The sequence below is a fragment of the Colossoma macropomum genome, unplaced genomic scaffold (assembly GCF_904425465.1).
Source record: "Colossoma macropomum unplaced genomic scaffold, Colossoma_macropomum, whole genome shotgun sequence".
NCBI lineage: Eukaryota > Metazoa > Chordata > Actinopteri > Characiformes > Serrasalmidae > Colossoma > Colossoma macropomum.
The window spans coordinates 30640126-30665502 of record NW_023494796.1 but is presented as its reverse complement, the minus strand read 5'-3'; the positions used below and the strand labels follow the sequence as shown (position 1 = coordinate 30665502).

Genomic DNA, 25377 nt, shown 5'->3' with positions numbered 1-25377 from the left:
TGCATTGTTATAGTTTTAAGGAGCCCATTTCAAACAAAACCTAAATTTCCTCACTTTTTTCCGCTGTTAGCGTTTTAAAATGCACCAGTAACTGCTCAGTTCATATTAAGCTGCAGAAACAGCCTGTTCTCCATTCACTGTTTTTGTGATGCGACATCTACCTACATAATGAGCCAAAACATTATGACCACTCACAGTCAGCAGTAGTGAGTACCTACCAAAGTGGTCTGAGGTGGGACAAACCAAGAACCAGCGACAAGGTGTTGGGCGCCAAAGGCTCATCAATGTGCTAGAACAGCAAAGTCTGGAAAGGCTACTGTGGCACAAGCCAAAGAAATGGCACAGGGCACCTCCAGAGCTCCATGCTTTGGTGGATCAGAGCTGATTTGATGGAATGCGGAGGACCAGCAGCATGGCACACCATAATGGTCATTATGTTTTGGCTCCTCTGTGTATATTCAGCTATTTAACCTACCCCAGCTCAGCCCTGCCCATTCATGCCAAAATTATGAGGAGTGTTTCATGTGTATTGTCAAAATGTCTTCAAGTAATGTAATGTTATATTTTCGCCATATCACCCACCCCAAGGCCAAAAACACAGCAGCCAATCAAAAAAAGGGTCATTTACATACATTAACAGAAAGAAAACAGGGCTAATGTAAAAACTAACAAAATAAACAGACCTGGGAAAAGATGAAAAATATGGGCTCTTCAGCAATTTCCTAGTTCTGTTTACCTATTTCAGCTAATATTATGTAGAACACAGAATCCCCCACTGTCTGATTAAGTTGGGTAACATTTTCTTCTTAATATAATGCCTTTCTTGTTTTTTAGAGGCACTGTTTTGCAGTCTTCAGTTATGTAATGATTTAAGACACAGTCAAAAGCTTATTACTTTCTTTTTGCTTCGAGTCAGGACTTCTGCCCTGCACTTCTACAAAAACATTTCAAAGAAAAGTAAATGGGCTTTTCTTTCTGCAAAAACAAGATATTATTTCATCAAATTCAAATCATAATAAAACATCTTTTCTACATGGCGTTGCGAAAGTTTAAAATCTGCATTTTTGACCGAAATCTCAGCTTCGAATATAATTAATATAAAATTATACCATGCTTAACTACACCTTCTAAAGGTTAAATCTACTTTTAAACACTCATTACATCTCGACAGGTCAGAAACGCACTGTGGCTGTTGTCATGGTTCACAGCGTTAACGTCCAGGTCGTCTCTGCTCAGAAACTTCTCCAGTCTTCTCTTGGACACAGACATCTGAAAATAGACTCAAGAAGAGAGAATGAATGAATGTACAACTGAAACAAGAGAGAGAAAGACAGAGAGAGAGACATAAACACACACAGAGAAAGACCATCTCAGAGCCCAAAGCTAGAGTGTCTAACTAACACACTGTGATTTAAATATAATACAACTGTTAATGCAGTTTCAAGTAGCTTACTAAAACTGTGGCACAGCAAGTTTGAAAATGATGGTAATTTTTGTAAAAGACTCTCCTTTCAGAGGCTCATGAAAGCATGATGCTTTTTGTTTTGTTTCTTTTAAAACAAAAAAACAGACAAACACAACCATTTATATATTACAGCTATGTTTCACAACCAGTATCATAATCACTGGTTTGCTTGACGTGACCAGGTTAAAGATATAGTTATGAGTAATTTTAAATTTGAGAATGGGAGAGGTTATGGGCGAGGTCCCTCATCGAGCCAATGACAGGTGGTTGAATGGATGACTGGATGGAGGGATGGATGGATGGATGGATGGCGTATGCGGCCGCTGTTACCTGCACCATAGCCGAGATCAATAGAGGCAGCATTCCGAGAGGAGCCCGCAGGATGTTGAAGAGAGAAATGGATGTAAAGGCTTTCTCCGCATCCAAGACATTGTTCGGACTGACGGACACAAAAACTGCAAAAGTTGCCAAAGACACCTGCAGAACACAAAACCATGAACTTAGATTCATAAAATGAGAAATAAGAATCTTTATTTGACAAGTACAAGCTGTACCAGATGTTTTGCTGGTTGTTGGTGTTAGAGCCGTCACTGTGAATTATATCAGTATTCAAGTAATCTACTGATTATTTGGACAATTAATTGAGTACTTATAGTTATTTTAAAAAGCCAAACTATCACAAAGGGGAGGTGCTGGTGCAGGGTGTACGTGCAAGATAGGAAACTAACTGAACTGAGAACATATAAACTGAGACCACACAGAGGAACACTTAAACAAGAGGGATATTTATTCAAGAGACGAGAAGAAAAACCCGGAAAAGGACGGAAAACAAACTAGACGCAGGTGTGAAGACGAATAACAAGGCGGGACTTGGGATGAGACAGGAGTGGGAGGAGCCTGGAAAAGGAAACCGTGACAGAACCCTCTTCAACATGCAGCTCTAGAGGTGTGAAACCAGTGGCAGTGCCAAATTTGCTGGTACTGGGATCAGAGTTTTTGAGTGTTTCTCTAATCCTTCCTCGCTCACACATCAGAGAAAAGCTGCTCCATGTCCGCTTCATTCTTATGAGAGTTGTTTTGAAATGTATGGACAAGACAATTCATTTCATAAAATTTAACCATTTATGGCCATTATTGAACAAAAAATAGTTAAACATTTAGGGCTACATAGGCCTTTTTCAGAAGGTACAGGCCTGAAGCGACGGCCCAATCACAGGCCAGAAAATTGCAGCGGGTAAACAAATGCACATGCTTCTAACACAGTCTTCTGTGTCTCTTGCGCAGAAGACTAACTAGTGGTTTAAAGACTGAGACTGAATGATTAAATGAGTGGAATCAGGTGTGCTTTTCTTGTTTGGAACAAAAACCTTGTTTGGAACAAAAACCCACACCGACCATGTTGGGATAAGATTGGACACCCCTGATCTAGAAGATGAAGAATATTTAAATGCTTCATTTCATCAAGAATGTAGTCAGTTTCAGTGTCGCTCCAAAAGTGCTCGCTTATTTCCTGTACCGCCGTCTGTTTTCACACATGCTCAGACTTAGAAATCCGAAAGAAATCAGAGTAAGAGTTCACACACTGAGAAATCAGATTACCGAGCTAAAATCCAGCCTCTTTATCAGATTTGTTAATCGGGTTTCTAGACTTTACTCTGACCTAAGAAATCAGAGCTTTTACATCACCATTTGAATAATCAGATAACTGCAGAAATCTGATTATGATCGGATTATTGAGTGCATGTAAACACAGTGACTGGGAGAAGGACAGCTATACAGACAGGAACAAAGACAAATTGAGGCCGAGCAGGGAATCGAGGCAAGGCTTCGAGTGCAGCTGCAAGCGGCACTGTGCTTGACCACAGACAGGAGTGTGGCTACGTCCTCTCAAGCAGGAGGAGGCACCCGAGTGGCTATACTGAAGTCCAAAGAAGCCACAGGTCATTGAGACTAATCAAGGCATTTCCCAACAATAAGGTCAACTGGCTTCCTCACTGGTCAAATTCACCGTGGCTTATTGAGGCTTATTAAGGAGAGCAGAGAGGTTGGGCGAAGTGGTCAGGGAGGTAAGCTTCATGTCACTGATGAACACCCTGTTTAAAGCCCTGGGGCCCAGTTATTCAGCAACATACTTGCTGGACCCCATGCGCCATATTCCCCATCCCAACTTTTTATCCATGGCAGGGAGCAAGGCACTACTTAACACAGGGAAAAAGCTCACCAAGAGGGCTTGGAGCTTCAAAATAGCTTGTAACCTTCCAGGAATCAGACTCTCCAAATTTTTAGGGTCCGGTCTTCTGTTCACACTGGTATTAACATCTGTCCCAAGTGATCTGATCATAAGTGGACAGCAAGACACAGAGTTGCTTACACCTGACTTTTCCACATGTCCTGAGTGACCACAAGTAACTGCATTTTGCGGCTGGACGAAGAAGACCATCTACATTTACAATGTCAATCTCTCGCTGTGTTGGTTAGATAAAAATATCCAAGTCCTTGTTAAGGGCTATTGCAATAGTTCAGATGGCAAGGATTGGTAATGCGACTAGTAAACAAATGGAAAAGGAGATTAGATATGCGTCCCTGACCACTCTAAGATGGTTTGGGTGATCGGATTACAACAGGTCTCCGTTGTACCGTACCCTGTTCATACTTGTATTTAGCGCTGTCCAGGTATGATCGGATCACCTCCTGCTGTTGATACCAGGTGTAAACAGGACCAAAGGGGAGGCAGGATATATGCAGGAGTTAGGAACGTCATTGAAATGAATCAAACACTTATCAATAAACGCAGAGTTAAGACATACAAACTGATAACGAGCAGACAAAGGGACACTGACACCTCGACACCTGGGAAAGGAGATCAATTTAGATTAAGTGACCCTTATTAGTCCCACAATGGGAAAAATTCACCTCTGCAACGTAACCCATTAATGCAGTGAAACACCACATACACACCAGTGAACACACACACTAGGGGGCAGTGAGCACACTTGCCCAGAGAGGTGGGCAGCCCTATCCATAGTGCCCAGGGAGCAGTTGGGGGGTTAGGTGCCCAGTCATGTACTGTCAGCTCAGTGGATCGAACCGGCGACCTTCCGGTCACAAGACTGGTTCCCTAACCTCCAGCCCACGACTGCCCCAGCTAACAGGGACTAACAGCAAGGCAGGATTAGGGAGGAGAAATAGGAGGAGACTGTAGAGGGAGGTGCCACAGAAGGGAAACTGTGATGCAAACAAAGATGGGCTTAACTGCACAACAACAAACAATGCATTGCCAACTAATGTAGGGTGACCCCAAAAAGATGATGTCCTTATAAAGTAAAGGCCGTGTGGTCACCCTAACTAATCACTGCCAGTTTATTGAGGAAGTTATTACTAATCGATGATATTTTACATCAAGTACATGAGATTAATCGATTAACTATGGTAGCTGTAGCTGGTGTTAACACTGATGCCAAATACACACAATATATACCGTTAAAGATCTGCAGCAGTCGTTATATGCTTAAACTTTGTAGACACTGCCGATATGCAGATGCTAAATGTAACAGTCCAGCTGGTCACAGAAGGTCCTTATGTTATAAAAATTATGGCTTATGGGGGAAAAACCTGTGCAGGAAGCTCTGCAATGAGAAGCTGTTCAGATATTCAAACTGTTCAAGTAAAAATAAATGTGGTAAATTGTACATTAATAGGGCTCTTAGCTGTACAAAGCTGTACCACTTAATACAAATGTAGAATTTAACAATACAGTCACACTACTCTAGGTCAGCTATAATTACGCTTATTATGAACACTGTATATAGTGGACTTGTGAATAAGCATTCTTATCTATGGAAATTAATAGACCATTTCTGGACTTTTGTATTTAATGTCTGTCACATGGTGCCGTTTGCCGTAAGTCTTTTAATTGCCCACTGAAGGATTTTCAAACCGAACTGAACTTCAGAAAACAGGCTCAACGTCTGCTGTGCGATATAGCTGTTTTCATCGCTTCTGTTCATCTGTTTTGCTCTAGATGCGGAAAAAAGCAAGAACCAAGTATAAAATGAACAACTGGAGGCTGTGGTGATTCTAGATGTGTGGCATGAAAACAGGTCTCAGTCTGGAGTAGCGTTTGGTTTGGAGATTGTAATGGACACAAGATCCATTAGATGTCCTTCAGTGTCTATGCTGGTGTTGCACTCGTGCTAATGCACTTCGTAAGGAGTTCAAATCTGCTACACAGGGCTTAATTTGTGAATGATGAGGTCCTGTAATGCTGAGAAGTGATGGATTTGGCATGTCGGTGGGCTGTGGGGAGGGGCCAGAACAAAAGACAACAAGTGTGTTTAGACTTTTATTCATACAAAACTAAACAAACAGCTTCTAATGCAGGAAATAAATCAAAGCTAGTGGTTTGGCTCAGCATTACCTATGAATAACATATCTATAAATATTAATGACCACATTTATAACACAATATAATGCATAATATGGCTATAAATATTTACAAAAATGCATTACACATCACAGCCAGGACTATTACGCATTATCACTTGTTAAAACATTATAAATGCCCTTCATAACATGTTATACTGATTTGAAGTCTTAGCTTCAGTGCATTATGGCTAACAAATCGGCCCAGTCATTAACACATGCTGAGCCACGCCATGATTTCTTCAAATTTCTTTTAATAAATTATAATTGGTATTTATCTGGAATCAAATAATAGCTTAGAGCCATTTTAATGTATTGTAACACATCTTTGCATATAGATTATTATTGATAGACATGGTATTCATAGAAAGTGTTACCACTCCTTCTGAGCGAAGAACAATCATGGCAGTGGTGGGTGCATCTGAAAGTGCTAAACAGCATTGGTGTTGTTTTGCAATGTGAAGAAGGCATAAAGGTGTCAACAAGCACCACCCTATGCTGCAATCAAAAGAAATTCTGGAGGAGACGCCATTTCTGAAGCTCTGGAACACCATCGAACCACAGTGAGAGCCACTTTCTCCGAATGGAGAGAACTTGGAACAGTGGTAAATCTCGCCAAGGAGAATTCCTCCAAGAGAACCGTGAGGATTCATTCAGAAAGCCACAACAGAACCTAGAGAAAGATCTAAGGAACTGCAGGCCTTGCTCATCTCAGATAAGGTCAGCTTGACTCAAAGATAAGCTCATCTTACCTTTGCCAAAAAACACCCTGATGAACCCCCAAGCTTTTGGCACAACATTCTGTGGAGTGCCGAGCCGAATTTGGAATTTTTTGGAAAGACAAAGGTCCCTTTACCTCTGGTGTAAAGCTGACAAAGCATCCCACAGTAAGAACATCATACTAGCAGTTTAACATGGCGGTGGTAGTATAATGGTGTGGGAATGCTTTCCTGCTTCAGCGCCTGTCCCATAACTGGCAGAACCATAAAACCTGCTTTCTGACAGAAAGTCCTGCAGGAGCCATGTCCGGTCATCAGTCCATGATCTGAAGCTCAAGTGCAATTGGGTTATGCAGCAAGACAACAATCTAAGGCACAAGAGCAGGTCCACCACTGAATGGCTGAAAAGAACCAGACTTGGAGTAGCCTAGACAAAGTTCTGGCTTCAACCCCATTGAGATGCTGGCTAAATTGAAGCAACTCTGCAAAGAATTGTGGGCCAAAATTCCTTCACAGTGATGTGAAAGACAGACCTTCAGTTATGGGAAGCATCTGGCAGCTGTTGCTGCGAAACATAGCATGACCAGTTATAAGGTCTACGGGTCAATTACTTTTTTATAAGGACGATAAATGTGTTGTGAAACTTTTTCCTTTAAATAATAGGGAAACATTTTAAAACTGTGTTTTGTGCTTTCTCATGTTCTCCTTGTATTATTTTACATTATGTATGAGGATGTGAAAACAAAGATTTATTATCCTGAGTGAATCGGTCATAAACTTTGCAGATGTTCTGGGGTTGGCTACCTTGATAAATGCAGAAGGGTTACCATGCATCACTTTATACGGGCTGCATTTTAAGGATGTACTGTAGAAAATGTTTCCTAGATTGGTAAATTTTTGGGGGATTGACTGTGAACATGGCTCTCCTGGTGATGCTCTCCTGAACGTGTGGCTCTTTTGGACAGAGCTACAGTAAATCTTTTGCCCCGTATTTCCCTCACCAGTTTTTCCTGCCACAAAATGATGCTTATTTTTCAACCTTGGTATTGTTTTTGATCATATTCCCATATTTACAGTCACGACCACTTGTTAATATTGTCAGTTTAATCATTCTTGACGTCATCACGTACTCCAGCCTTTCAGCTGAAAGCAGCCAATAGCAGCCTACACACACAAGGCCATACAGAGACGTGACATATGCTGATATGTTTACATAAATTTCATTTAATAGGAAGAATTAAACCTTAAATACACTTTAAATAAAAAATAATTCTATTACATTGTAAATTACATTAATGATATCATGGCATGGAGTTTGCACGTTCTCCCCGTGTCTGCGTGGGTTTCCTCCGGGTGCTCCGGTTTCCTCCCACAGTCCAAAAACATGCAGTCAGGCTGATTGGACATGCTGAATTGCCCCTAGGTGTGTGTGTGTGTGATGGTGTATGTATGTCTGTCTGTCTGCCCTGCGATGGACTGGCGACCTGTCCAGGGTGTATCCTGCCTTCCGCCCAATGACAGCTGGGATAGGCTCCAGCACCCCACCGCGACCCAGAAGGATAAGCGGTTTAGATGATGTATGTATGTATGTATATCATGGCATCACCACAGGCTGCCCTGAGGAGGTGTGGCCACGCAAAGTGGCTCTCAGGAGCTGCCACACACTCACTGTAAAAGAGGTGCTGGTGCTGTTGTACCGTGCTAACCATGTTGCAGTTACTGTAAGAGATGTTCAAGTGTTATTTGTTCTTTTTCCTGCTGGGCTGTGGGATAGTTAGAGCGGGCGTTAGTGTCTACCATGAAATGAAGTACAGCCATTAGTGAACTTCCCTGCTGTCTCGCTGGGTTCAGCAGCACTGGGTGGCAGTTTTCCCTTGCTGACTGTTGAAGAGCATTCGCCTGCATGCACAATGTTTCCGGCATCTTTTTCTATGCTAAAATAGTGGATTTCAGCAATAAGGCTACAAGCCTAGTATTAAACAACCCATGGCCTAGTATCGGCCCGCAGCCCAGTGGTTGGGAACCTCTACTTTAGATCACAAGATCATGAAAAAATGTTTCAGTAAGTGTTTGCAAACACTAGACTAGCACAGTATATGTGTAGTGGACTCACGAATGTTGGAGCACAGAAGAAAATGAAGGTGGGGATGGATGACAGGTAGGCCGATTTCCTCATGACTTGAAGCTCCTGCTCTCTGAAGCCCTGGATCTGAGCTTCAAAAGACGGCTCCCAGGCATACAGCTTCAAAATCTGCAGAAAAGACGATGAAAAAGATAAAAGACAGTTAGAAAAGGAAAGAAACGGAGGGCAGGGCTGGGCGATGTGGCAAAAATGGAATCTTACTATACTTTTTATGGTTTTCACAATATATGACGTCAAAATATTTCTTTTTTCTGACATCTGATAAGCTGGAACACACAAAAAAGAACCAGCAGAGCCACATTTAAAAATACTATAGAAAACTGTAAATATAGTGAGCTGTATTAAACATCCTGCGCTGCTCTAAATTCAGTTAAACAGGACTAACTATGCTCACTTGGTCATTAAATATGCAGCTGGTCAGAGTTCTGGAAGTAGTGCCGACATTCACGATACACACAGAGCAAACAATGCGATGTAATTTATCATGATATTGATAATTATCATCACATTGCCAAGCCCTACAAGTGTGCACGACTTATGCTTTTATTAACTCATCAATCTGAGAGTTTTTATAATTATAAATAATTACATCTTACCTTGATTCCACTGAGGATTTCATTCAGTATTTTCATACGTTTATCCTTATACATCATGCTTTTTGCCTGTAAGAGATTTGCCTGTTACATATTATTATTATAAATAAGAGAAACACATCAAATGTCTGAAGAATTAACACACATACCTGGAAAGACTTGGACTTGATGGCCAGTAGTCCATTGATGGGAACCATAAACACCATGACCAGCAGGCCAGCCAGGACAGACGGCCCCAGCTCGATCCAGAGAAAGCTTAAGGCCAGAGCGATCTGCACTGGACACGACCACAAGAGGTGGATAAAGTTGGTGACCTCGTTGAAGCGCTGAGCGTCAGCGGACATAAGCGTGACCATCTGCCCAATGGTGGACTCTTTCCGTGCATCGTTAGAAAGTGTGAGAGCCTAGAAGGACCAAAGACAACATGTTGCAACATACCTAAAAATAAAGGGAGGTCACAAAATAACCAAATTTTGGCTACTTAAAGAACTTTTTAGTTGGTGGCTTATTAACTTTGTCTCTTAGCCCCAAAATGCAATGCCCACCTGTTTTTGAAGGAGGTTCCTTAGCTGGACTATGAATTATTTCTATAATGATCTGATGGAAAATAGTTTGATGGAAACTGGATTTCCATCAAACTAAATTTGGTGAGCAAGCAAGTTTTTTTCCAAACATATATTTATTGTGTTTAAATACTGTTTTTACTGTAGCAGTTCTACGCAAATTGTTTTTGCAGCTGAGGTTCTCACCACTCTAGTTTCACCCCTCATTGCTCACTAGCAGCTCAACACACAGTAACAACATTTGTCCTAGTTAATCGGATCACTGGGAAAATATTTGATTCAAACATATTAATTGAAAATATCTGAGCAAATTGGCTTTCCATGGGTGGACTGTCCACTATGGGGCCTGCAAAAAGAGGCTACAGAACCACTGTTGTAAATAAGATACGCAAAGGTTTACAGATCCTCCACATGGTGTAAAGACTCTTCCAAAACTGTGTCTAACCCAAGGACCTTTCATTTTCATGAGTGTCACACTCGACTTAGAAATGCTAATATGATGCATTTCCCAGGGTGTCATTTCAGCATTTTTGGGCTGAAATTTTACTTTTCTGGAAGATCTATTCAGTGTTAAATCCATAAAGTGAACACATTTAACACCGTAAACAAAACACTGAAGCTGTGCTTGAAAGCATAAATTCTTTAAACACTCTTTACTATGGAGAAAACTGTGCCTCACGCTAATGGAAATGTTTGGAATCACTTGTCAGATCAGTAATAACTCTTAATTTATTCAATAAAAACAGCATTTTCACTGCAATGCGACGTTCCTGCACTATTTAACCAAGGCTGCACCCACATAGTTCAATGAAACTATCTGTTTTCCTTGATTTTGCTCCAATTTTTGATCTGGTGTCCATGCAAACCAAGGAAAGAGGGTAGAAAAGGAAGATTTATTTAAGACCAACTATTCAGAACCAGCCAAAACAGTGGACGACCTACTGCATCATGAAATGTTCCCAAGCCGTATATCACAAAGCTAGTAGGGACCACTTTGAAGCCTGAATTTACACTAAAAAGATCACTGTTGGTCACAGAATTTCAGAAATCACATAGGCAAAACTATTTGAGACACTTAACAACCCCACATGGTTTGAGTGTTTGCTGATTTAATCCTGCCATCTGCACAATGTTAATTAGCTACATTAGCTTCATAGCTCACGTACAACCCATATGGAGAAAAATGTATGGGCATATGGGCTGTGAACATGCAGCTATGATTTGATATCTTGTTTATTTGTTATACATTTTGTGTGAATGTCTTACTGCATACATATGTAGTTAATGCAAAGTAGAAAACAGAGTCAGAACCGTTCATTCAGTTCATGTATACTTAGTTAAATCCGTAACCTTTGTTAAAACTACATGCAAATGAAAAAATATAATAAATATATACACACACACATATATATATATATATATATATATATCAAATACATTTTGGACAAAGTTTGACAATTGGAAAATACATTTAAAATAAGTTTTAAACCAAATACATTTTTGGCCATTTCCATATTTGGAATACATTCTTACCATAAAGGAAAACTAAAGAAGTTTCTCATCAACTACTTTTGGGGTTAAAATGGCTATTTTAATGGCTATTTATCTATTTTCCTTTCAGGTACTGGGACTTACACCTTGCATTTACATGTGTTTCACGGATGTACGGATCATACCTGGATATGCTTGGGATGTATTCTATTGACTCCTGACCAGATGAGTTCCAGTTTAACTCTTTTCCCCATTATGATACAAAATTTGGAGAGTGCAAACTTGCTTTTGGGAAAACTCCAGCTTAGTGCATCCTCCATCTTTCACTTCCTTATTTATCCTCTATCCTTTCAGTCAGCACTCTCCACTCACTTAATTGTATGTGAATATCGAAAACAGTCCATTTACACTTGTATTAAATGTGGTCAAGATCTGTCTCTGACCACCTCTGAATGAGGTTTGAGTGATCCGATCGTAATGAGTAAAATGAGTTATTTTTAATTAAGATGAGCAACTAAAAGCAGGGAATTGTCCTCAAACTACTCAAACATTTTAATACCCTATAGCAGGGGCTGCAACCCAAATGTTAAAAGCTATTTTGTCCCAAAAATCAAACCACCTTGGGCACCACGACATTTTATGTCCATTTTACCATCTTGATTATAAATATGTCTCAGTATGTGCTGATGTGCTAGTATAGCACAAATTGATATAAATGAAAACAAAGACTTAATTTGCTCTGCTATAAGCTTTAGCTCAGCTATAACCGCTTTTCTCACCTCTCTGGCAGGAAACTTTTTCTCAAAAGTAGAACAGTTTCTTGTAAAATGTCTCTCAACATTCATTTTATTTTACGAGGCTGAAGTCAGTTTCTCATTCGCCAGCCTTTTGTTCGATTTTTCCCGTTCCACCTTAAATGGTGCCTGAGGCGCCAGAATGCAACTCCTGCACCATTTAAGGTGGAACGGAAGTATTCGAACAAGAAGCCAGCAAATGAGAAACTGACTTCAGCCTTGCGACTTTTTAGTGTTTGACAGTTTCTTGTTGCAGATCAAACGTATCAGGAAATCAGTTGGAGTGATTATAAATGCATATAAGCCCATTCATCTCCAATCTGTCGATGTTTGTCTTAAATCTCTCTTTTTGTCTTTTCTTTAGCTACTAGCTTGGCAAGATTATCTGCACTGCTATGGTGACCAGCAGTCTGCACACCAATCTATAGTGTTAAAGGCCAGTGAATCAGCAGTGTTTCAGACCATTTATTGTTAAAACTGTGTTTGAACGATCAGCAGAGCTTTATTTCACTGTAAAAGAGGATTATTTTGGTTTTACTTAAAAATCTTATTCTGCTGTGAAGCTACAACAGGGCAGGAAAACAGCCACATGCAGCTCCGGAGCCACATTTTGTTGACCGCTGCCCTACAGGAAGAACTACACACCTACCATCATCAACGCAAGCATGTGCTATTTCAGGGCATATTTGTTACAGGACTGAATTAGATCCTCTGATATCCAATCTACCATTTTACTGCCGATATCAGTCTGATAGCCATCTATACAGATATACAATCTCTACTTCGGGTAAGGGGAACTGGTGAGTTTGATTTTTGCCAAACGATCACATTTAGCACATTTTGCACACTGTATTTAATGTGTACTCAATAACTGTACTGAGCAGAAAGGATACGCTTTCAGCCACAGTCACTAAAACACCAATTTAAGCTGGTAACAGTCTCTTTGTATTTGTAGCTGAATCTCTCGTTCTTGTATTGGTAGAAAGAGGAAACAGAAGAAGAAAAGCATGAAAATATTACCTTTTTATAAACAGCTGCAGTGATGGCAGCACGCACTCTCATCCCCAGCTTGAAGCATCGCAGAGTAAACTGCTGCAGAAACATGGAGTGTATGATTGCTACGACAAGCAGCAGTGAAGCGTACAGGTACCCCTGCCAAGCGTACATGGACTTGTCCTGGGTGAAGCCTATCAAAAGCCTGGGAGAAAGCAAAAAAAAAATTTTGAGATGGATAATAACAAAAGCTAAAATAGGAAGCTTTATTAAAAATGTAAACAATGCATATAAATGGGTGTCTAACAGGCTTCTTAATGTGGGAGAAATCAGAAGAATCTGCAATATGCATTACAAAACCGCCAGTTACTGCCAGTTTATCAACAGGTTACATTTACAATAGGCGATTTTATTCACTGAATAATTCAGTTTAATCGAGTCATTGTGGTATCCCTAAAGCACCGCTTTGAAAACAAGACCAGTTCCGCTGAAGAACGTAATAAAACGTGGTAGAACATTGAAGAAAAATGAAGTGTCGCTTTTATGATAGACACTATGGAGAATTCCTGGACTGTTAAGATTTACAGAGTCGGATGTGGTCATAAAAAACTGCTTATTCACTGGTAATTCTGTACGAGTCAATGTGACAAAGCAATGTGACCATTTAACCCTTAGAAAACTGAGTTCATACTGTCGTGCTATTCAAATGTATCTACGTATTTTAATACACTGTGAATTACATTTGCATTCAATCTACACTTTGTATAGTCACTTAGTATGACTCAAGAAATCAAACAACATGGCAAAAAGTCGTGGCGCTGGTGAAACTGGCCACTCTTGCAAAGGAGTCCCAGCAGTCCAAAAGAGCGTAACTAGTCTCATTCTGTATGGGTGGGTAGGATGGCCCTTCCTCTCCCCCTCATCTCTCAGCCTGATGCTAGCAAACGTGGGTGCTTTTTAGCTGACTTTACATAAATTAATACAAAATTACACCATAGCTTCATTTTCAGATCCTCGGCCGGCTGCTTAGAGGAGCCCCTGGTTGTTGAGTGCCAGCACAAAGTTTGAAGAGTCATAGAATCAGCTGACTCAAGACTTTACAACTGGAAGGGTGTCCAAACTTTTGCCTCAATTATTATTTTTTTCTACTTTTTAAGTTGATCATGTATAAAGAAACCATGCATTAACATTTTCAGATATTTTTTAATTGTTTGCAGCAGAGTTTGTGTTCGCATATTTTTACTCACATCAACAAAATATGTAATATGGACAGGGTGTTCAAACTTTTGCACACAACTGTAAATGTTTGAGGCTGCACCACAAATATGTTTATTTTTATGTTTTTCTTACTTTCAAAGTTGTCGCATATTCTCATTATATGGTTTTATATCTAAATGTGATTGACAGCATGCATTAAATTTCAAACCATACAGCAAAAAATGAATATTAATGTAAATTAAGGTGTGCAAAACCCTTATTAAGGATATCTTTGGATTTGCTTTAGTGTATCTAGCAAGGCTGCAGAATATAGAAAAAACACTAGTATTACTACATATAGTGATTGCCATATCCTTTGCAATGTTTTTAAAATGCACCTGGGAGTCATGGTTAAGGATTGGCCTGTATTACTTTATGGAAAACTCACTTTTCGCATTATATAAATTCATTAATTGATCAAAACAACCACAGAAAACATCATCTGGAACTGTAATTGGTCAAGATGTTCACAGAACACAGTGAAAAACAATGAGATTGGTTTGAGGGCTCATTTGCACTCTCCTCCAAGTGTGTTGAGCTTTCTAACGAGGCCACATTAGCAGCATTTTGTAAATATCTGGCGGTGCTTTACCCTCCCTTCTTGGTAGCATAGCATGTCATAAAAGAGACCTAGCAAGAGGACAGAATTTGACATGATTTGAGAGAAAATTAATAACTTTTCATCAAATTTGAATTGTAATTAAATGTTGCATCAATTAAAGTTTAGAATCCATTATTTCTCTGCTTGCTTTAATGAGCTACGAATGAAAGGTAATTAATATAAAACTACACCATGTTTTGCTATTTCTGGTGATAACTGCATATCTTATATCTTTCCTGTTAATGTTCGGGACTCAGACACAGCCTCAGTCTTTAAGTCTAGGCTAAAAACTTACTTGTATTGTCCAGCCTTTGGTAATTAGTTTTCCCTGTTGGTTCTATACCTGCCAGAGTCTCTGCTAACACTGTAATCTGTGATCAGTCGCCCATTACAGAACTGACACCCATCACAGAACTGACTCTCTGTGTGTTTTTCCTTTCTTTCTTTTTTTTGCCGAGTTGAACAGCTGCCCATCCTGTGCGTCTGATGCTGCTGCCTCTTCTGCCTTGATCGGGTGCCACTGCTCGCCAGCCCTCTGGACAGGCTTGACCACCATCAGGCTTCATGCTGTACAACGTCGTGCAAACCTCACCCTCACATCCTGACCCCACTGATGCTGCTGCTGCTGCATAAACTAAACTAATCAAATTAATCATTTGCTCCACCTGTTTTCCCCGTTTTTGTACTAACAATGTTTACTATCCGGTGTCGACCAGAGGGGGATGGGTTCCCCTTCTGAGTCTTGGTTCCTCTCAAGGTTTCTTCCTGTTTCTCGTAGGGAGTTTTTCCTTGTCACTGTCGCCTCTGGCGACACTGATGGGGGCTTGGACCCGGATTTCTTTCTGTAATGCTGATTTCCTAGTAAAGCTGCTTTGTGACAACACCTGTTGTAAAAAGCGCTATGAAACCACTTCGGGAGCCAAAACACTTAATGTCCATTTTACCATCTTGGCTGTAAATCTGTCTCAGTATGTGCTGATGTGCTAATATAGGCTAAAAAATATAATATAAACAAAAACACAGACTTACTGAGCTCTGCTTTAAGCTTTAGCTCAGCTATAGCTGCTTTTCTCGCATCTCCAACAGGAAACTTTTCGACAAAAGTGGAATAGTTTCTTGTAAAATGTCTCTCAACGTTTGATTTTTTAGGAGACTGAAGTCAGCTTCTCATTTAACAGCTTTTTGTTGGAATTTTTCCATTCCACTTTAAATGGTGCAGCATTGAAAATTCCAACAAGAAGTTGGCGAATGAGAAACTGACTTCAGCTTCATGACTTTTTAGCGTTTGCCAGTTTCTCATTGCAGATTAAACGTTTTAGGAATCCAGCTGGAGTGATTATAAATGCTAATAAGTCCATTTGTCACAAAATTATCGATGTTGGTCTTAAATCTTTCTCTTTGCTGTTTCGTTAGCTACTAGCTAGGTGAGATTGTTGTCTTGGTGCTGATCTTCAGGGTTAAGTTAGCAGTTCTACATTAACTCCAGCATTTAAGACCATTTTTTGTTAAACTGTGTTGAACGATCAGCAGAGCTTTATTTTACTGTAAAGGAGGATTATTTTATTTTTACCTACAAATCTAATTCGGCTGCAGAGCCGCAACAGGGCAGTTAAAGAGCCGCATGTTGCCGACCCCGGCCTAAGGGTTAATCCTAGGTCCATTGGTGCATTTTTTCTTTTGCCTTTTATCAGCATTGAACGCATTTTCCCTTGCTGTTACTCTTACATTAACAATAGCTTGAAGATACCATCAGTAAACCACAGTTCAAAGTCGCAGGAAACAACTGAGAAGTCATGTGACGCAGACAATGTGTTTGAAGCAAAGGGACACATTAGGCAAGTTACACAGCTAAGGCACTGAGAATTGCACATAACCTAAACACAGCACAGCAGTCGCAGAAGGGTGTCTGAAGCGACACTTGGGATAGGAGGGCAAGGCAGAGGTAATAAAGAAGTAAACTGAGCCAGGGACAGTAATAAACTCAGGAACATCCCACAAGCACAGCTCACTCACTTGAGAAGCTGCGGGCTCACGAAGGCCAGCAGGTCCTGCAGCAGTTTGAAGAAGGCCGACTCTATAAGTACCCATTTAAAGGTTTTTGCGATGCTGGGCACTAGCCAGGAATGAGGATAATTTGTTTCACCATCCTCCACCTTCTCTCTCCTACTCCTCTCTTCCTTCTTTTCACTCTGATCCATCTGAAAGACAAGAAAGTGAAGCTTTAGGAAACAGCTGTAAATCCATTTTACATAACAAACTTATTTCTTAAACTTTTAATAAGTACAATAAGGGCATTTCGCCTGCTTGAGAGCCATCATAATGACCTCAAGTCATGAATTAATTGTCTTTCCAGTCATTTTATGCCACTCTAAAACGTGTAATTTGGGTAATGAGCTACTTGATAGTTAGCTAGTTTACGTCTACATTTATGTCAAGCAAGGCTTACATTTTTCACCTTCACAAAAATGTCTACAATTACACAGAATCATACAGAATCAAACAGCTTGTTTTTCTGTGTGAAAACATGAGCAACAAGGACTCATTCTCTGAAGGCTAGCATAAATGCTAATAACGTTAGCTCACTTGTGTCAGGCTCCAGTCCTAGCGGGCCAAAACACTCCAGACTTCAGCGCACTGCCTCAGGAAACACACCTGATTCAGCCCATCAGCCACTTAGCAAAGCCTCATGTACTGAATTCACTCCCCAGTTTGAGACGCCTGCATTAGCTTCACAAATAGCTTACAGTTCTAGCTCTAGTTCTTTGTACGCCTGCTCGAGAGCCATCATAATGACCACGATTAATTAGTTAATCGTCGTTCCAGTCATTTTATGCCACTCTAAAATGTCTAATTTGGCTAATTAGCTACTTTGCTTGCTAGTTAGCTAGTCTGTGTCCACATTTACGCAGATTTAGCTGTGGAGTCAAGCAAAGCTTACATTTTTTAACTTCACAAAAATGTCTACAATTACACAGAATCACACAGAATCAAACAACTTCTGTTTTTCTGTGTAAAGCCTTAGCAAAAATGACTCTGTGGAGGCTAGCATAAATGCTAATAATGTTAGCTCACATGTCAGGGCCAAAACACTCCAGACTTTAGCGCATCAGCTAATTAGCACGGCCTCATGAGCTGAATTTAGAGTGTTAGATGCTGATCTCCACAGCACCTTGGCGTGCAAGGTCCCCAGTTTGAGACGCCTGCATTAGCTTCACAAATAGCTTACCTCAGCAAACTCTTTACAAAGTGAGATCTCTATAAACACAGCAAATCCTTCAGTTTAATATCAACAGGATTTGGCAGATTCTTTGCCACATTTATGGTGCAACAGTCGCTGCTCCTGGTCTATAACATTCAGTGATGCTTAGCGGATTGACCTCCTCACACTTCATACCACTTACTAGGTTTAACTGTCCTTTTTTACATGTTGCAGTTTTAATTTAGAACAAAACACGTCACCTGCATCTTCCCCAAACTTCAAACGGGAGACGAGTTAGTCTGCTCTTACCATGATCAGCATATCCTGACTGATTCCTTTGACCAGGCCGTTCTGGTCAGAATAAGGCTTCAGACTGGACTCCTTCATCCTGTTCTGTTTCTTTTGCAATCTGATGCGAGCTTTCCTCAACTCCTGGCTCATAATCTCCTCAAACCTCTGGCTGATGTAGCCAGTGCTGTCCATCTCATTCAACTCCCACATGTCCTCCAGAACCAGCGGCCTCTTGTAGCCCTTAAAGATCATCCTGCCAGATGTTTTACGCAGTCAGGAAAAGGTAGATATGGCATGCTGATCATTTCAATCGTGATAGATCTTTGGTTTGTTGGTACTTCTACACTTGTAGGCCAGTTTATTAGGAACATCTACCATATACGATGGTCTACAATTATTGTAGCCCACCTGTTGCTACACAGTGTATCAGACCTGGACACTCAGAGACTATTGATTATCTTTTTCCTGCACAGTTGCGGTCATCCTCCAACCCTTCATCAGTGGTCAGTTTCTGATCACAGCACCACTTTTAGCTGGATAGTTCTGATTGGCAGGCTATTCTTGACCCATCATGCATGATAACCTAATAAACCTAATGGTACCTAATAAACTGGTAATACAGTGTAGATTCTGAATTATGTTCAGGCACTCAAACCAAAACATCCTACCTGTTAAACCAGTTGAATGTAATCCTGCTGAGAAATGGTGCTCCAACCTCTGGGTTCTAATTGAAACAGTGTGCAACAAGAGATTTTGGTGGCATGCATAAGGTTCTTGCAGTACCCATAAATCTTAAGCTTACAGAGTTTATATTAGGTTAAAAAAGACACATAAGGTTCTGTACCTTCTTTGCCATGTCTTGAAGGTCCGGTGGAACATCTGCCATGGCTGACAAGACCAGCGCGATTAGCTTTAGCCCGTAGGCTATGTAGAAAAAGTGGAAATGAGGGCGACTGGCTATTTCTTCCTGAAGAAACAAAAAAATGATGATATTTTGACTCTGGTACTCTGTTACCATGGTGTTCAAGGATACACAACAGCAAATTAAAGGGACTGTTCAGCCAAGTTAATCAGGCAAGACCTGTTTTATGTCCACTTCTTTAGTTTTGTACTGGAGCTATGAGACTAATATAGCTAGGTAATGGGAGCTTATTTCCACTGATTTTCATTGTGAAAATTGTATTCCTAAACTGTAGCCATGTTTACATGCAGTTTGATAATCAAATATTAATCCGACTAATTGCTCATTCGGAATATAATACATCCATGTACACACTTCAGTCGGAATAGTCTAGTCTAGTCTAATTGAGGCCATTCGGAATACAGTCTCTATCCAACTGATCGAGGTGGGTAATCCTGTAAATAATCCGTTAAATAGAAGAATAATATCCGAGTAAACGCCTGTATCTGATTACATTCCCTATCGGAAAGTTTAAGTCCGTTCTGATCGTGTTCGTCACTTCATAGTGAAAGTTTATACCGTTCAACATGGCGGAGCAGAAACTGGTCTGCAGAGGAGACGAAGTTTATGCTCTGATCTTTAAAAGACGGCGGTGGGACGGATGTCCAGCTTATGTGTCTCAGAACACAACGTCTTCCTCTCGGCCTTCTTTAATAAGGACATGTGAAGGACGTTTTCTGAGTCTGACATCATTTTAAAGTAATTAAAAACACAAGCACTGCTCACTGCTGCTCGTCTCACTCTGACTGGACTCACGCTATGCTCGTTGCCATGGATTACTTGTAGTGAGCATGTAAACAGAGACTTTCCATCAGATTGTTGAGTAGAGTGAGCAAAAACACCTCAGTTTTAATCGATATTCACGTTTTCAACCGAATTGGCAAAAGTCTTTGCATGTAAACACAGCCTATGATACTGTTGCTTAATAGCACATAGAGATGTTACATATTCTCAAATAGACTTGCTTGTATGGTTTCCCACAGTGAGAGCATTTACATGCACTTAATCTGATAACTGCAGAAAATCAGATTTTGAATTTGTTCAATGTGTTTACATGCACTTGGGTAATCAGATTAGAAAACTCCAGGTCTACGTGAGTCAGGCAGTAATCAGAGTTCTAATCGTTATGCCGTGGCATTTTTTTTTAAATCATCGAGTCACTTTGGTGGAAAATATGAATATACATCATATAGAAAATAAACAATATTTAAATTCTTCATTTTCACGTAGTTGGTTTGAGCATCACACTAAAAGTGTTCTGTTGCATCGCGCAAGGGCTGTGTTAAACGCTGCTTGATGTTTCAGAGACAGCATTCTGCTTTCACACATGTGAAGACTGAGAAAAACGAAAGAAATCAGAGTAAGGGTCCACATGCACTGAAAAACCCTATTACTGTGCAAAAATCCAGCATCTTTATCAGATTTGTTATCAGATTTCTAGGCCTTAATCCAATCTAAGAAATAATAATAATAATTGAATAATCTGATAACTGCTGAAATCTAATATAATATAAATGTATAATATATATACTACAATATGTAATATAAATATATAACATAAATGTAATATAAATCAGTACCCCATGTGCAATACTCCATGTGAATTTCGGGCAAAATATCCTTACAGTGTAAATATCTTAGCTTTTTATTTATTTATAATCCTTTATATTGTTAATTTTTGTGAAGGATAGAGTTTATATTTTTATCTTGTTTCTTACTTGTAGTATTATATATATTGTCTATATAGTAACAGGTAACAAACCGTACAAAACTGGTTAAGTACTTAACAAAGTTAATTACTTGCTTGTAAATTCTCTTCTTGTTACTTTTCTTTTCTTGAGTGCCTTGCTATCCCTTTGCTGCTGTAACACTAATACGTCCCCCATTGTGGGACTAATAAAGGATTATCTTATCTGATAATGATTGGATCACTAAGTACATGTAAACACACTCACTGTATAACATACTGTTATCTATAAAAATGAGCCAAAGTATGTTGCATATCTAAAAATGGCACTAGCAGCCACCTTGAAACCTAATTACAGTATTTTTGTATATTTTTATAGACGTTATGCCATAAAAAAGGGAAGTGTTTGATGATTTATATGTACAGTGAGGTTGATGCTAACTGATGGGGTACAAGCTTCATTTACTTGTTAGCTACATCAGCTCATAGCTTAAGTGCAAAGCCATAAAAATAAAGTCAGACACCAAACACGCCTCGGGCTATTGACCACATTCAAGGTAAGTGGACTGTTGAAGTATTGTTTTAAGTTCAGCACCTCTTTCAAAGCCTCTCTCAGAAGACTCTGGAAAGGGAAGATCTCACAGATGACCTGCAGCAGCCAGAAGAGGAAGAGGCTTCCAGAATCGACAGCCTTCCCCCTGCGTCTCACAGCTTCCTGGAGCAGCATCACCAGCAGCTACAAAGAACATTTCATCTGTGAGACTTTTATATCTTAGACAGAAAGTTCTGACGAAAGTCACACCGGTTCGAGCGTACCCATGATACTGCAAAGAGCGCCGGGTTAGCATACAGCACTGGTGGGTTCTTCTCATTTGCAGAACCATAATCTTCACCAAAAGTGGCAGCAAGTTCGGAAACGGCAGTCAGGAAAAGGAGAGAGACCAGGACCTGATGGAAAACAAAAAACAGTTCACCCAAAATCAAACCACTCAATGCCAACAAGGAAAATCCATTTTGTTAAGTTCATGATGCAGTTTGTGTGCTGATGTTGCTTCCAGGGGCAGTTTGCAACTCTGTAGTCAATGACACAACAGAGGTGCTTTTTATGGACGCAGTGGTCCCGCTTTGTGAGTTTAAGTGGTCTGCCGCTTTGTGGCTGAGCTGTTGTTGCCTCTAGAAGCTTCCATTTCATAATAATAGCACTTACAGTTGACAGGGGCAGCTCTAGCAGGGCAGGAATCCAATGAACATCAATGAACTCTATAAAAGTACTCTGTTTAAAGTCACTTTTCAGTATGGCCCATTCTTCTGCCATTGTCTATGGAGACTGCATGGCTATGTTCTTGATTTTATACACCTGTTAGCAATTGGTGTGGCTAAAACACCTGAGCTCAATAATTAGAACTGGTGCTTTGGCAAGACAGTGTCTTAATACATGACAAAGTATTGTGGTCATCTGGTGGTTTAACCTGTCGTTTACACAGGCAAGGCATTTCGCAAACCGGCAGAGGTGGCATCCTCTGACAGTGCCATGTTTAAAGTCACTGAGCTCATCAGTACTGCCAGTGTTCGTCTATGGAGACTGCGTGGCTATGTGCTTGATTTTGTACACCTGTTAGCAATGGATGTGGCTGAAACGCAATAATTAGGAGGGGTGTCCACATACTTTTTCTCTATTCACAGTGGTAATCGCTTTAAAGCCACACTGAGTGTGCTTCGAATCTACCTGCTTGCAGATGTAGAGCTTGGAGAACGGAGCTTTGAGAGGCGTTTTCTTGAAGAGAATGGCCAAATGCCAGGGAGCGTGAAACCACAGGAAAGCCAGCGGCACCCACACCAGCACCGTCCTCTCCACACACACCGGCAGGTCCGGATCCGGACGATCCAGCAAAGAGGCGTTCTGAAACACCAATTAATCATGTAAATATATCATTCATCATCGAGCTCATTAGAAACACCTGACTTGTGCTTCTCTCACTGGCCGCAACCTTCCTTATAATCCCAATGAATAGATGCACAATTACAGACTGTAGTATAGCAATTTGTCAATTTACTGCACTCACCATTGGTCAGTTTCTGACCACAGGCGTATCTCATTTTTTGTGATTTTTATTTTATTTAGTGATGATATAATGCTATATAACACTTTAAGCCATATTTTCATTTTTTTATGTATTTTAATAACAAAATATAGTGTCCTTTTATAAAATACAATTAAACAGTACATATTTGATTTATTTGTTCCTTCCTTTTATTTTTTTGGCTAACAACATTCACTCAGTATACTGAGACCAAAAAATACTACATCAAGGCCACAAAATACTATACTGAGACCACAAATAATATAATCTGATCACAAATTACTATACTGAGGCCACAAATAATATAATCTGATCACAAATTACTATACTGAGGCCACAAATAATATAATCTGATCAAAAATTAATATACTGAGGCCACAATCAATACATTCAGATCACAAATCACTATATTGAGACCACAAATTAACATATTCAGACCACAAGTTAATATGTTCAGACCACAAATAACTACATTGACATCAAAAATTAATATATTGAGGCCACAAATTAATATATTCAGATGACAAATTACTATATTGAGGCCAAAATTTAATACATTCAGACCACAAGTTACTGTATTGAGGCCATGAATTGCTATATTGAGGCCACAAAATAATATATTTAGACCACAACTTAATATATTGTGGCCAAAAATTTATATATTGAGGCCACAAACTACTACACTGAGGCCACAAATTAATATATTCAGACTACAAATTGCTACACTGAGGCCACAAGTTATGAGAAACTCAACTCATGGATACATTAATATTAATAATATTAACATTATGCTCTGGGCACCCTGGGCTAATCTTTTAGATAGACTATAGGTGGAGCACTTTTTTCAAATCCCAAATATAACAAAGTGCAGGAACTTAAAGGGGAACTCCATCAGTTTTTTAAACTTTATGCAAAATGAAATCATTATGATGTAAACAGAGTCATTCAGAGTGGTTTGGTGTGAAACGCTGTGTTCTAGAGAAACTTACCGAGTCAGAACTGTTCACAGTGGTGGTGATAGGAACCAGACATCCACCTCTGAAAGCTCCCTCACAGAAAGTTACTACATTAAATGGTTATGAATATGTTACTCAGCTACTGTTTTCATATTTGCCACTATTTCACCAAACTCAACATTCCATATAAAACTATTGGATAGTCAATAAGATGGCTGTATTTGTGTTGTAGTCATGGTGACCCCTGGTTCCTATCACCACCACTGTAAAGACATCTGAACCATTTCACACCAAACCACTCTGAATCCCTCTGTCTACATCTCAGCGACTGACCCTGCTGAAGAAACCCTTAGAGGCCATCACGTGTTGTTGGTTCCGGATGTTTTGTAATGTGTTTGGCTTTTTTTGATGGGTTCATATCACAGTGTAAATGACCCTAATGGTTTAACAGGTGACCAGTAGCTGATGGTTTTCTACTGAAATCTAAAGGTGTTCTAGAGGACACTAGCGGTCTGTACTGGAAATCATCAAGCCAATTCCCATTAGAAAGCAAAACAAAGCAGAAATTTTGAAAAATCGGTGGATTTCCCCTTCAACAACTTCCAGGCCACTTTGTTGGAGACTCGTTTATTCCGAACGCGGTTTTGTTAGCAGCGCTCTAACTTAACGCCTCTCTCAGTGGGGATGTGAGTCACCCGTGATTAACAGCTATAAGCCTGGTGGTCCTGCACGGTGGTCGCAGCAGACGGAACCTTACAGGACGGACTGGAAGTCACTCACCCAGAAAGCCGAGCCGCAGAAGCGGCGCAGCGCAGCAGCCATGAGTCCCTCAGCGGCTCAGAGGCTCCATGAGGCGGTGAAGCGCCGCTCACTGCGAACTACACTGAGACTTACTCGCCGGACAGGAAGCCCAGCTGATGACCAGCACGTGCTGCCCCGTCCTGGACTTTCACCTTTACCTCCGAACGAAGTATTTCTGTCTGTTACCCCACGAATTACAACTTCCACGCGGTGTGTCCGCGGTTCAGCTGGACGGTCCGAGGCGCGTGCAGCAGGTTCTCCTGACCAGATCATCACAGAGGAGCAGGAGGAAGTGCTGACCGAATAATCTGATATTAGACAGAAACACAGCTGCTGTTTATGACTCTGAACAGCTGGAAA

General features: G+C 40.3%; 1 protein-coding gene across 1 annotated transcript in view; it reads right to left on the bottom strand.

Moving 5' to 3' along the window:
- The window catches only part of LOC118816741 (canalicular multispecific organic anion transporter 1-like), a 72060-nt gene extending 46683 nt beyond the window's left edge, over positions 1-25377 (bottom strand). Inside the window, exons 1-14 of the mRNA XM_036583304.1 lie at positions 24997-25377; positions 22906-23079; positions 21996-22127; positions 21775-21915; positions 19376-19498; positions 19200-19255; positions 18550-18784; positions 17055-17239; positions 13211-13388; positions 9492-9746; positions 9346-9411; positions 8720-8857; positions 1796-1942; positions 1185-1269 (exon numbers count right to left, since the gene is read on the bottom strand). Coding sequence (XP_036439197.1) covers positions 1185-1269; positions 1796-1942; positions 8720-8857; positions 9346-9411; positions 9492-9746; positions 13211-13388; positions 17055-17239; positions 18550-18784; positions 19200-19255; positions 19376-19498; positions 21775-21915; positions 21996-22127; positions 22906-23079; positions 24997-25038 — 1957 coding nt within the window. The 5' untranslated portion in view covers positions 25039-25377. The remainder of the gene's footprint in view (positions 1-1184; positions 1270-1795; positions 1943-8719; positions 8858-9345; positions 9412-9491; positions 9747-13210; positions 13389-17054; positions 17240-18549; positions 18785-19199; positions 19256-19375; positions 19499-21774; positions 21916-21995; positions 22128-22905; positions 23080-24996) is intronic.